At 32.3% G+C, this 13,100-nt stretch overlaps 1 protein-coding gene across 6 annotated transcripts; it reads left to right on the top strand.

Annotated features, from left to right (window-relative positions):
• The first annotated feature begins 416 nt into the window (after positions 1-416).
• LOC143260535 (protein no-on-transient A-like) lies at positions 417-13,070 on the top strand. Of its 6 annotated transcripts, none has more exons than XR_013034809.1 (13): positions 418-763; positions 1,522-1,722; positions 1,843-2,061; positions 2,248-2,549; positions 2,781-3,076; positions 3,163-3,353; positions 3,570-3,669; positions 4,068-4,087; positions 10,985-11,043; positions 11,607-11,694; positions 12,075-12,241; positions 12,445-12,546; positions 12,892-13,070. XR_013034809.1 is itself a non-coding variant. In XM_076526285.1 (9 exons), the coding sequence occupies exons 1-9, from the start codon at positions 569-571 to the stop codon at positions 7,262-7,264; spliced, it is 1,743 nt and encodes a 580-aa protein (XP_076382400.1). In that variant the 5' UTR covers positions 417-568; the 3' UTR covers positions 7,265-8,561. The 6 variants fall into 6 exon arrangements, 2 of the variants coding, with proteins under 2 accessions (XP_076382400.1, XP_076382401.1); XR_013034808.1 differs by having other exon boundaries at positions 12,072-12,241; XR_013034807.1 differs by lacking the exon at positions 4,068-4,087.
• Positions 13,071-13,100: the final 30 nt, after the last annotated feature.

The following is a 13,100-nucleotide window of genomic DNA, read 5'->3' as shown; positions in this document are numbered from 1 at the left end:
ATTCTGGGTTTTTATATGGTTTTTAGATGCAGCAATTCGATTTTCGGATACTTGATCACGTAGTGAAGCTCTGCAAGAATATCATAGTGGCTATATGATATTTTAATTATTTGCAGTGAAAATTTAACCTTTACACCCATGAAGGTCAATAACTCTATTTTTACTTAACTCAAATTTATTAAGAAATCAACCATATGCAAGAAGATATGATAAAAAAATTATCATGGTTCTCATAAAATATTTAATAATATAGCAATATGTATATGTAATACATAATGTAATTGTAACATCTTTTATAGATATACATATAGACAAAAAGTGGCAACATCGCAGTTATACACGTTAACCAATCAAGAGAAGTTCATCGTTATTAAGCCAACCAATCGTAGACGGGGTAGGTCTTCTAGGAGATTTCGTTCGCGTTTTCGTTCTCTTCGTTGCCGAAGGCCATGGTGAACAGGTCGTTTTATGAAACGGTTGGGGTAGCGTCAAGATCGTTACTTCTGAGAAACTTGTATTCTTAGTACGGAATTGTAGAGACTATTATACAGTCATTTCTCGACGGAAAATGGCAGGAGCAGATTCGCCGAGTGTAAAACCAGAGCAGCAGAATGCATCTGCAGAAAATAGCAACGATAATCCACGAGAACGTAATCTACCGGGCGGCGGAAATCGTGGACCGCGTGGTCGGAAAGGCGGTACACGCTTTTCAGGCGGACGCGGCGGTGGAATGGGTGGAGGAAATAGGAATAACGATGGACCGGTACGGATTTTTCACAATTTTTATATAAATGCACATGTACACACACACACACAAAAGAGTTTCCCATGATCTTCGTTCTTGTCGGCCATGTTTGCTTTGAAATGATACGTAATTCTTCTAGATTTAGGGCTTCATTTTTTATCTCACCTTTCATTTTTCATAAATGTAACACTAGCTTCTGTTGTATAAGTTTACTATTTCCATCCAATTTTATACGACTTATTACAATAAACCCTAGTTGTCGATAGAATTTCTGAATATATTGTTTTTCTTGTAAATTATTAGATATACTTATATATGAATCATGTAACCTAAATGTTTTATAAATTAAAGCAGAATGTTGTATAAGTCTTTTGAAATGTTCGATGTAATATGAAATGTCTTATTCGTTTAAAATATTATCAAGCTGTATTAAATAGCATAGCAGTAGATATTTCATGGTAATATTCTTGACTTGACTTGGATTTTGAGAATATTGTTTGATTTTATTAGAAATCGTATCATTTTTCCTGTGTTATAATTTGCCACCAAATCGTATCGATCACTCATATAAAGTGCTACAAAATGGCGCAGGGAGCGTATGAGAAGCAAAATGGCCTCCTGGAGCATTGAAGAAACACGTGGAAATCGAAGTTGAAATTTATTATTGTAATTCTGTATGCTATGCGTATACAAGAGTACAACAAGCAGGGTACACAAACTCTGTTACAAAAGAGTTATAATATTTGAAGAATAAATTCAACTACATATTTTTACAGATGAAAATGAGCGATTCTATGGACGGTGGTTTAGATAATACAATGTCTGAAGGAATGGGCGGAGGTATGGGAATGAGTGGAGGTATGGGAATGGGTATGGGTATGGGAATGGGAATGGGTATGGGACGAGGTGGAGGAATGCGTGGAGGACGAGGAGGACGAGGAGGTGGTGATAGAAATATGGGAAATCGTTCACAAGATGTAAGCAATATTTTGTTATACCTTGTAATTAAATATTATCTAACATATTTGACATAGAAAATCTTTAAATAGAAGTTTTGTCACCTTGTAGTAATGTAGCTTTATTGATTTTCAAATTAGGATCGTTTAATGGAGCGCATTATGTCTATTAGTGGACCTACTCATGAGTTACCACCACAGGAAACAACAGAAAAAAAATTCAGTGGGCGCAATCGTTTGTATATTGGAAATTTGACAAATGATGTCACTGAAGAAGAAATTCAGCAAATGTTTCAACAATATGGAGAAATATCTGAACTCTTTGTAAATAAAGAGAAAAATTTTGCGTTTCTTAGAATGGTAATTTAAATTCGTGTATTTCTATTTCTTTATCTACATATAATATGATTATAACAATTACCGTTTGATCAAAAATGATAATAATTTTTGGCTGCATATATATTTATTTGATATGAGAAATTGTTTTGAAGTTTAGATATTGAAATCTATCTTAATTTGTAGTTCATAGCATCTTCTAATTTGTAGGATTACAGAGTGAATGCTGAGAAAGCAAAGCATGAATTAGATGGTACCATGCGCAAAGGTCGTGCACTCAAAGTACGCTTTGCACCACATTCGTCCACAATTAAAGTTAAAAATCTGACTCCTTGGATTTCAAATGAGTTGCTTGATAAAGCTTTTAGTGTCTTTGGTGAAATCGAGCGTGCAATAGTTATCGTAGATGACAGAGGAAAATCAACTGGCGAAGGAATTGTAGAGTTTTGTAGAAAACCGTCTGCTCAACTTGCTCTACGAAAGTGTACAGAAGGATGTTATTTCCTAACTGCGTAAGTTTCTGTAACGATCATAAGTATTAAAATTAAACCCCAACGCCACGCTTGTTGCATTAAATAATCAACAAGTGCCAATTAAGATGATTGGGGAAGAGAAAAATAATTCCTGATGGAAGCATGATTCATTTATTTGTTTTGTGTGCCGAAGACGGAATACAATTTAAGAACAAAATGGTTATATTCATATAAGATTTCTGCAAGATAAAAGGAATGTATTTCTTACAGTTCTTTACGACCAGTCGTCGTTGAACCATTTGAACAACAAGACGACGTAGACGGTTTCCCTGATAAAAATTTGCCACGGAAAAATCCAGAATTTTTCAAGGCTCGAGATATTGGGCCAAGGTTTGCACAATTGGGAAGTTTTGAGCACGAATATGGAACAAGATGGAAACAGCTTCATGAACTTTACAAGCAGAAGGAAGAAGCACTGAAGAGAGAAATGGCAATGGAAGAAGAAAAGTTGGAAGCTCAAATGGAGTTCGCACGTTATGAACATGAAACAGAATTGTTAAGAGAACGTACGTATTGTGACTTATTCATATAGTGGTATTTAAAATTTGTTAGGTAATGTATGGTTTTTCAAATGAATTTTATCTTTTTATAGAGCTACGCATGCGGGAAGCGGACCGTGAACGGCAAAAGAGAGAATGGGAAATGAAAGAAAGACAAGCTGAAGAACAAAGAACGCGAGAGGAAGAATTAAGAAGAAGACAACAGGAAGAAATGGCTATACGTATCAGGAGACAAGAAGAAGAGTTACATAGGCGTCAACAAGAAAATAACTTGTTCATGCAGGTAACTAAATCATGTATTACTTGCTATCTAGAGGACTTATATTTCCACAAATTTTTAATATCTGTAGTGTCATTAAGTGCTACATATTTTGTTTTCATTAACCTTTACATCTGTATTAAAAATAATATGTACCCATAACACTTGCATAGCATTAATGATATTTTAAATTTCTTTATTATTTGTTAATAATGATAATTATTATTAATACTATTTTAGGAGCAAGCAATGAGAACTGGCGGCGGAGGTGGTGGCATGGGAGGAAAGAACTACGATTCCGTTAGTAATAGTGATCGCGATGGATATGGTCAACCTGATGGTAAGTTTTCATGTCATCTCAGTTGTCATACAATATTTGTAATTTCATTTAACATGTGAACGGTAATGGTGTGCGGAATCCCGAAAAAGTCCGGAATTCCCTTATCTTGGTTATTTTGATTCCATATTTTCGGGTTCTCGCATAATCTTAGAAACTACGATAATATATGTCAGCAGCGAATATTAAATGAAACGATATGCATTCAGGTTCTTGCAATTTTCGAGAATCCCGGAAACTTCGTGATCCCATCCTGATATTTCGGGAAAAATACGTTGCCTGTCGTAATCCGACATTTTCAGCTCTAATAGTAGTTTTTTTTATCATATGTACCATTTCATTATTTACTTTTCTATTGGCTAGAGTAATTTATAATCATGTGGAATTTATAATCATTACAGGTGGAAGCGGCATGCCAGTGGTAATGTATCCCTTTCTATAATTATTTCACTTAACTTTATTTTTCTCACGACAGTACAGTTACTTACTCTTTCTCAAAAAATTAAATTTATTTTCTTTCATTTATATATATGTATCTCTATGCGGTGGTACTCCAAAACCATTAAGTCTATATACGGGAGCTATTAGATGAGTTGGACTGTGTTCTTGCATGATAAAAAGGAGCCATTATTGTTAGCGAAAAATTCTCTGGAAAAAATGCGCGAAGTGACTTCGTTACAAGTCTTCCCATGAAAGCATGCCTTCCAAAACAACAGAGTTCTAATGTCTGCAACAATGCCACCTAATGCCATTAAATGTTGAATTTCATGTTCATATTTTATACAAATAACTTTATTTTAATTAATTGGCTTTAACATCTGGAGGAATCAATGGGCATATATCGAAGCTTCCTATTTAACCAATTACTTTTTTTTATTAATACTTTTTGATGTGGATACACATCGAAGTTATCATGTTTCATTTTACCTGAACAGAAATGTAGGAGGTATTTTTGATACAGATAAGATATTTCTGCATCGAATATAAATGTTTTTCATTCATATTTCAATGATATTAATGTTATCGTTATTTTTCATCCAGGGTAGTGTTGCTTCTGCTTTCACTTAAATGAAAGTAAATACTTCTGTGATATAAATTTTTGTTTTTCTTCGAACCTGCTTGAAACAATCATGAAGCGATTGATTGATTTAAGTTCATCAAGATTGATTTTATAGTATTGGAGTATATCGAAATGTGAGATATCTTCATGAATGTCTGAGAGAATATCAGGGAAAGTTAGCTCTCTGTTATGGCCTGCTTGGAAGTCGAATATACAAATGATGGAGATATACTAACGAAAATTAAAGACAATTAGTTGGTCTGCGTTGTATATAAACTCATACTGCTACACAGAATGGTATTTACAAATACCAGGGCATTTACAAATTTCATAATGACTTAATATATTGAAAACTGTATAGATAGGTTAATTTAATTTGACCGATCGATCCGCCATCTATTTAAATTGTTTTTCTAGGAATATCGCAAATGAAAGACAGTTATCTCCTTGAAGAGAACTTTTAAAAATTGCATATACCGTTGTACGCGTTACTAATGTACAAATGCTTCAAATTTCTCTGGTCGTAGAACAAATTTTTATTTTGGACCACGAATTTAGATGTGTACATAAAAGTGAATATTTAAAATTCTTTTAATGCGTAGTACGAGCTTCGATAATGGATTTAAATACTCCCTAAGCGACGAAATATATTTAAACATGTTACATTATTCTCTAGGTTATACTCTGCGCATTTGTAGATGCTACAATTCTAACTAAAACTATATTAATATTTTGCCACATTGGTCTCTCCATATGCTTGCAAACAAGAGACTCTGTACTCTATTTTCTCTAGCTGAGTTAAGGATTAGGTGTGTTAATTACTATGGAACTAACATACATATTTCCACGAAAAATTTATAATTTTCATAAATGGTTCAGCTTACTATTTAATATTTCTAACCTCCACCAGTAATTACGTAATTCTAGTTCCATAGTAACAATTTGACATTTATTGACCAAGAAATGCCCAACAATACCAAATAGTATTCAAACATAATTAGCTCTGTTCAGAAAATATTTTTACTATATTTGAAAATACAATTTTGTTTAGATAATAGAATTTATCTACAAATAGAACAGTAGTTTCTGAATGGAGCAATATGCAATCTATACAGATGAGCAAGTGATTTTTCTTTTATATGAGAAATCTGGGGGATGTTCTTAACATTACTTTTGTGACAGATGTTTCTTTACATACTATTTTGCAATTCATCATTTACACATTTATAGAAAGATGTGTAGAATTCTGTGGAATAAGTATTCTGTAGAGCTTGCTTAGAGTCCTTGATCACGCCTCTTTGCTGCTGCCATCGATACTTAATCTGCAGACATGTATAAAATTCCATTAATGCTTTACTCCATAGTTACATAAGTTACAAATATACGTCTAGTTTGAAATATGTTTCTATATATAAAACGAAACTATTATTCCTGTAGGATTTTATGAATATATTAAGCACATATAAGCTACGATAATATAATGAAGAAGTCATTGACGGTATATACAAAAATGTCTTCCATATCTAAAATTCTTATTAATAATAATATTTATATAATCTGCTACCTGCTCGTGAACTAAAACACTGGAACAAAATAACATTGAACAATATGTTGTTCATTTACTTTAGGTGGGAGTACATTTTTAGAATTGTCTCTGAATTATAATTCTGAAGTTACAACTGATTAAACAACTCCTAAAATTTAATCAGAATGGTTTACGGAAAGAATGAAACTGTTTTAAGAAGAGAAATGCGATCCACATATTTTGCGTATCAAGACTGATATGGGATTATTATTCTTGTTCTTATAATCGACTCTGACAGGTGCTGTGATATCGATGGTAATTACCGTCGTTGATTTATATGTTGGGCATTTGCTTGGTTGTATAAGGTGAATTAATGTCGAAAAATACGGCATACATTTGTGACAAAGTTCTAACAACATATATACATATATATCGTTTGTTTTAGCGCGTGTTTACACGCAATCCATTCTAATGTCGTACAAGACAAAGCAACATCTAACATTGTGTTTCCCCTTTCTTTTCTATGTGATTTGACGAAAATTGACGATGACCTGTGCTGCTGTCAAACATGGATGGTCGCCCTGAACCGTGAAATGTGTTTATGGTATATCAAAAATCTACGAAACACCGTGTGTGTCCACCGTTTAAACGGGAATCGGTGGCATTTTCTTCGATGATTACCGACATACTCTCGACTGCTCTGACTAAAACCTACCGAAAACAAAAAACGAACCAAACACAAACAATTTAACCGCGATAATATCGACTATTAATCAAACGTTTGTGATGATTAGGACCCAAAGTCTTTCATGGATGCTTATAACACTATGGATCGTGGTAGCCGAGGGGGTTACAATGACGATCGTGCTCAGATAATGGATTTGATGGATATGAGGGTCGATATGGGTAATATGGGAGGTGGTCGTGGAGGCGGTGGTGGTAGTGGACGTTGGCAAGGTGGAAATGATCGAAATCGTCAGGACGATTATCCTAATAAAAGGAGACGTTACTAAAACAAAAAAATCGTTACAGTATTATGTATCTCCTCCACGTCGAGTTTGAAACGATATTTTCCGAAATAGTTCGCATTGTATTCTTCAATCATTTCTCCACACGTTTTGCTGTAGAATGTCTCTCATATTTTTGATAACTATCATTGGGTGGGGAGAACGATAAATGATACATCAACAAGGATACATAATAGAGTATGGCAAAAAATGGATGAGTGAATATATGGTGGTCAAGCGATTTTTATATATTTCGTATTAGATCTGACGTCGTGGATATCACAAATCGTTTCCGAACAAAGAAACTGCTGTGTTTTTATACAGTTTTTAAGTTCTCAGAATATTAATGAACTTAGTAGAACTCGCGAGCAAAACGAAGTGCAAGAGAAAAATGTCTTCTAGTCATTTGTGGTACTAACTGCTAGCATCTCACTGGAAGGATGCGAAATTGAAAGTTCACACTGGTGGGCACTGACAATGTTCACAATTAACACGACTACAAATAGGTTTCCAATTACGCCCTTTTATTAATCGCGAAGCATTAAATCTGGACCGTACGGTTTTTTTATTTTAACATAGAAGCAGTTCTCTTCTCTAAAAATATAGAGACGCCATGAACAAACAGAAAAGAAAACTTAGTTTACAGTGCTATACTGTAGACCCTACCATGATAGAATAATACGATAATATGTAGAAACGATGCATATTCATTGTGTCAATTAGTAGTATTTTAAACAAAAACAAAATCTCAGGGGAGGGTATTTTATTTTACGAAAGAATGTGTGTAAATATTCAAAACGACGTAATATATTAATTTTTGTCATTTATTGTATCATCATATCGTCGCTATTCATAGTTTATCAATTAATTTGATTCGTTACTTTTCCCAAAGTGAAAATAATATACTTTGAAGTAGTACCTTTTGCTTTGTACGAATACATGGACACATTAGTCTATAAGTGAGAATGCGTTAATCCAGACCGAGACCAACACAGCAGTAGTTAAATATAAATAGCCGATCTTTCTATAAGATTAGAAATTGCACGGATTCGCCCTGCATTATGACAATTTTAGCTGCCGCAGTATCGATATTCGTACATACGTGTTTTTAAGCTTAATTAATGGTGTCAACTTCACCATGCAAAAGATATGATCTTCATTACTTAAATCTTCATAAAAAGTTATTATGTTAGAATAAGTCGTACATCAACAGAGTAAATTTACAATTGTGCTACTCGAAACTTTGTGAAGGAACTTCATTGACAAAGAGTAATTTTATGAATAAAGGTCTACATACCATCTATACGTAGGAACTATTTATTTAATTATTAATTATCGTAATTATTGGAGCATTGGAAACATAAGCGTGTTTAAAAGTATATATGAAAATTTCAGTGCTTTCAATATAGATTATACCCATTTTAGATAGTTTCATATACTTTTTCTAGGCGTATATTTACCAAGTTTCTCAAATTATCGCAAAGAAAGAAATTCTCTTTCAGGCTGAAGAGGGTTACGTGTCAGAAATATAAATAATTTGCATGTCCACTTTTACGGAAAAGTGACACCTGCTAATTATACAAAACAACTTCGGTTGTTGGTATCATCAACTAATTGGCATTGAGATTCCTTTTGCATAGCGTTCACACTATTTTCCTTTTATAGTTACAGTGTAATCATTCTTTAGGTGACGTATTTTCATGAAAGACTATAGATTGAAAATAGTGAAAGGAGAATGTTATATCATTTATTCCAATTTATTGGGGAACGTTGAATATAACCCCCTCCCCCCAACAAGATGATATTTACATACCGGAGTTTTATATCTTTAATCACTGATTGAAAACTGATTTAATTCAGCTATACTACTTTGCGTGGGTATAAACTACATGAAAGTATTCATACAACATACTTTGAAATTATTATACCAGGTTAATAGTTAGTTGAAACTTGCTTGTACTAATGTTAGAAACATTACTCCCAACGTGAAAAATTTAGCATCATCAAGTGCTCTTAAATAGATTGTATATTTGTTGAGATTAAATCAGTCCTCTTTATGGGAGGACGTATATGCATATCTCTATGCGTGCTCAATGGAGCCCCAACGAAATTCCTTTAACGGTAATACACGCTATACATGTGACTGAATTAAGAAAAACTATATCGTGATCTCATCGTAATCGTTTCTGAAAATTTTTGAGGACAATTTGCGGATACGTGCATGCATTTTTGTGAAAAAAATGTTCATGTTTTCTCTCGAAGAAAACAACTGCTCGAGTACACGCACTTGCCCGCAATGGTACGAAATAATGCACGGTATAAGCTGAAATGAACATTTCTTAATCAAGAGTCTTTTAACGAAGGAGAGACAACAATGACAAGATAGGCTTACTTACTTGAAACTACTAGACAATGAATCTACTGGTATGAGGTGAGTAGATATTGTAAAAATGTTATTATGCGTAATTCTATTTTAATATTCGGGTGGGAACGTTGAAATAAACATATGGCAAAGCTTACAAAAAGATTTGCTTAAGTTATAACTTATGAAATTAATTCATAATTTAAATTATGAACATAGTATATATAGTGACAATATTTTAAAAATCTTATGAATACAAATGACAAATTCTTTTATTATTGTTTACAATTTAGATGTTATAGATAAGTAACATCTTAATTTAAATATTGTATAATTTGTAATCTTTGCCACTATATCTAAATTTATCTCTCTGATGGGTGCAAAACTCCAAAACTATTAGGAGCAATTGAAGGAGTTACATTCCATAAATGGTATATTTCGTCATCTGGATTCAATATAAATTGACGGTACTCTGAACCTTAATATTTCTGCATCATTATGCAAAACCCAATCGTTTTATTATACGAATCTGTAAAGAAAAATAGAAAACTTAATACTTGTGTGCAAATTTACCAGCCTAGACTGTATTTTTTTACCTATGACAACCAAAATGTATTTACGTACCAATTTTAGCAAATGGTTGTCTAGGTTTGCTATTTGAAATCTAGGCTGCTGTACATAATTACCATCTGAACAAAAAAACCTTTATAGAATTGTTTATGAAAGTATTACTTACTGTCTGGGTGGTAAACATATGTGGGATGAATTTTCTGAACATTGTTAGACACATGAAAATTGATTAAAATTACTGCATTATATTGCTAATGAATTGAACTGCCTTAATATGTAACATTTAAAATTGAATAGGTAGGAGAACTCGACGTAATAATTTCCATATATATCCTATAATAATTTACGTTTCATCCAGCTCCAACATCACATTCATTTCTTGAATAACATCTATTTTTCGTTCTAAAATCAACTTGTGCAAATATTTGGACTTTTAATAATCATCTTATATTTAATATATCTTTTAAAAATGATTTTTTTAAAATCTAGTCTAATGATACAATTTTTCTTCAGCATCTTCGCTAGAATTTTTTTATATTTACAGTATTTGTTTGCTTGCTCACATTGCTTTTTATTGAAGAGAAATTGATACACTGGTACTTAGTGAACATGTTCTTGAAATTTAGGATTGTGAAGTTCTGAAATAATCACTCATACAGGTTTTACTTATCAAACAATGTTTCCGTTATATTTTATACGGAACACGTACATTAATTTGTCGATTTTTGGATTGAATCAACGGATCAGCATCATGTTATCATATGAAATGCTTATTTAATTTTTTGTCTTTGCAGATGTTTGTAGCGGTTGCTGGCTGAAGACATATACAAGGAACATATTGGAAACGAAAGTGGTAAGTGTTCGAGGAACATATTTCATGAAATAACTTATCTATAAACTATAGATGATTTTACAATTGTTTGTATAACAATTATGTGCTGAGCTTTATATTGATTTTGAATTTAAAAATTAACAACAACATTATATTTCCACTATACAGAATGTAGAATGTTAACTCTTTCGTTACAACAGACACCTGTGTACGCTCTTCGTAGTAAGATACGATTCATATTCATACTTGACACGTTAAACGTCACGCCGGTCCCCAGGGTCCGGCGTTAAACTTTCCGTTCAGGCCCGGCCCCTGCTCAGAGATCGGCTGCAGACTTTAGCTTCACATTACAGACCGCGCGTGTCGATCCTTGCACACTGATTGTGAAAACAAATTATTTTGCTTAGGCGACATCGGTTTTTGTTCAGTCAAAGCTTAAGAAAAAGAATATAATATTTAAAAAAAAGTGTCATGGTTTGTTTTTACATTACAAATTACATTACACATCACAAAAGGTGCTAAATTTTAGTATTAAATTCTTCATTTGCGTTTTCCATATATATAATAGTAATATTTATTTACAGTACTGAAACTCTACAACCTATGGGATGCAGCATATTACTTTATGAAGCGGATCTCTACATTTGAAATATAGAACCATGTAATAATAAGGTAAATTTTATTCTTGTTTTCCCTGTCTATTTCGTTGAATATAACATTGAGGTTTCCAAAAATTATATCATCGGGAAGACAGTTAATTTTAAAACTATACGTAAAAATACTTCTAAGATATTTCATTCCAATTTCCCGAATATCACAATTGTAAAAATAGTTGATTTAACTGGTCATAATCCAAATTTGATAATTAGGAATTAAAAATTCTGTATCCCATCTCAGTAATTAAATTTTACTAAGATTTAATTTTGTGATGACAATATCAACACTGACACAAATATCAATGATTTTCCCAATGTGTTCTGACAATTGTACTCTGAAAATATTCTTTTCCTTAGTATTTGTATATAATAACAAATTTATTTTTTTTTTAGTAGGACGAAATGCTTCGAATGGGATTTGGAAGACTAAGGAAGTTTTCACAAAAGCATGGTATAAGTGATACGAATATGAATATTTGATATGAAAGTACAAAAATACAACGTACAATGAATTACTCTTATTATTGTACGAAAATTACGAATCTGAATCTCTTCTACTTAAGGTAATATATGTTTGATGACACTTAAAAAATATAGTACAATAAATATTTCGTATACTAATGATGAATATCTTTCGGGGCTGAATATTTTATGGCGAAACTTCAAAAACTCCAACGTGTACATTTTTGACTGAGATAAATGAAAACTTGAAAATTTATTAGATTTTCAAAGATATTCCATTAATGATGAATTTTATATTTTTCAGAATCCTCTTCCTCTTTTCACATACATGTGGATCTGCAATCGAAGATGACTTGCCGATAGGCATGTTTGTAAATATCTCGTTTACTTTTTCTTAAAATATTATGTAAGTAATCCTTAACCTGACTCTCAAAATAGAGAATAAGTAATATTGGGAGAATATTGTCTTCTTGCGACAACGTTTTCTACTAATAATGTTAGAATTTTCTTTTGTTGTCTGCCGTTGTTGATTCCCGTTGCAGACGGTGTGTGTATGAATAATGATATGTTTATACTGTGTAATATTACAATTTCTTTAATCATACGTTCTTTGTGATGAAATTTTGGCTAGAGTCCTGAACAAAAGAGATGACAATTTTCTGTTCTTAAACATACTGATTAAACTGTAATATACTGAATATAATGTAAATTATATTTTACAAGAAAAAAAATATATTTTAATTTGTTACAGTATTATGGTGTCAATAAATATCAAGTATCGAGTTGAAGTGCTGAGAATTCTACTACTGATCTACCAATGCGTAATGGAGTTTAACTTGTAAATTAATTATATCAGTTTTTATGCTTAAAAACACATCTGCGAAAAATGGCTTATTCCAATGGCAAAATAAAACTTGTTACCTGTTAAAATGACTTATTTATTCAAAGTTTTTGATTCAC

Source organism: Megalopta genalis, chromosome 14, assembly GCF_051020955.1.
Source record: "Megalopta genalis isolate 19385.01 chromosome 14, iyMegGena1_principal, whole genome shotgun sequence".
Taxonomy (NCBI): Eukaryota; Metazoa; Arthropoda; class Insecta; order Hymenoptera; family Halictidae; genus Megalopta; species Megalopta genalis.
The sequence above is the reverse complement of the archived record's forward strand: the minus strand, read 5'-3'. Positions and strand labels throughout refer to the sequence as shown.

Bases quoted from the DNA above. Each gene is read 5' to 3' on its own strand.
- LOC143260535 (XM_076526285.1), top strand. From the start codon at position 569: ATGGCAGGAGCAGATTCGCCGAGTGTAAAACCAGAGCAGCAGAATGCA. The intron at 1,723-1,842 runs GTAAGCAATATT...TTTTCAAATTAG, and splicing joins TGGGAAATCGTTCACAAGAT to GATCGTTTAATGGAGCGCAT. The intron at 3,670-4,067 runs GTAAGTTTTCAT...TAATCATTACAG, and splicing joins TGGATATGGTCAACCTGATG to GTGGAAGCGGCATGCCAGTG.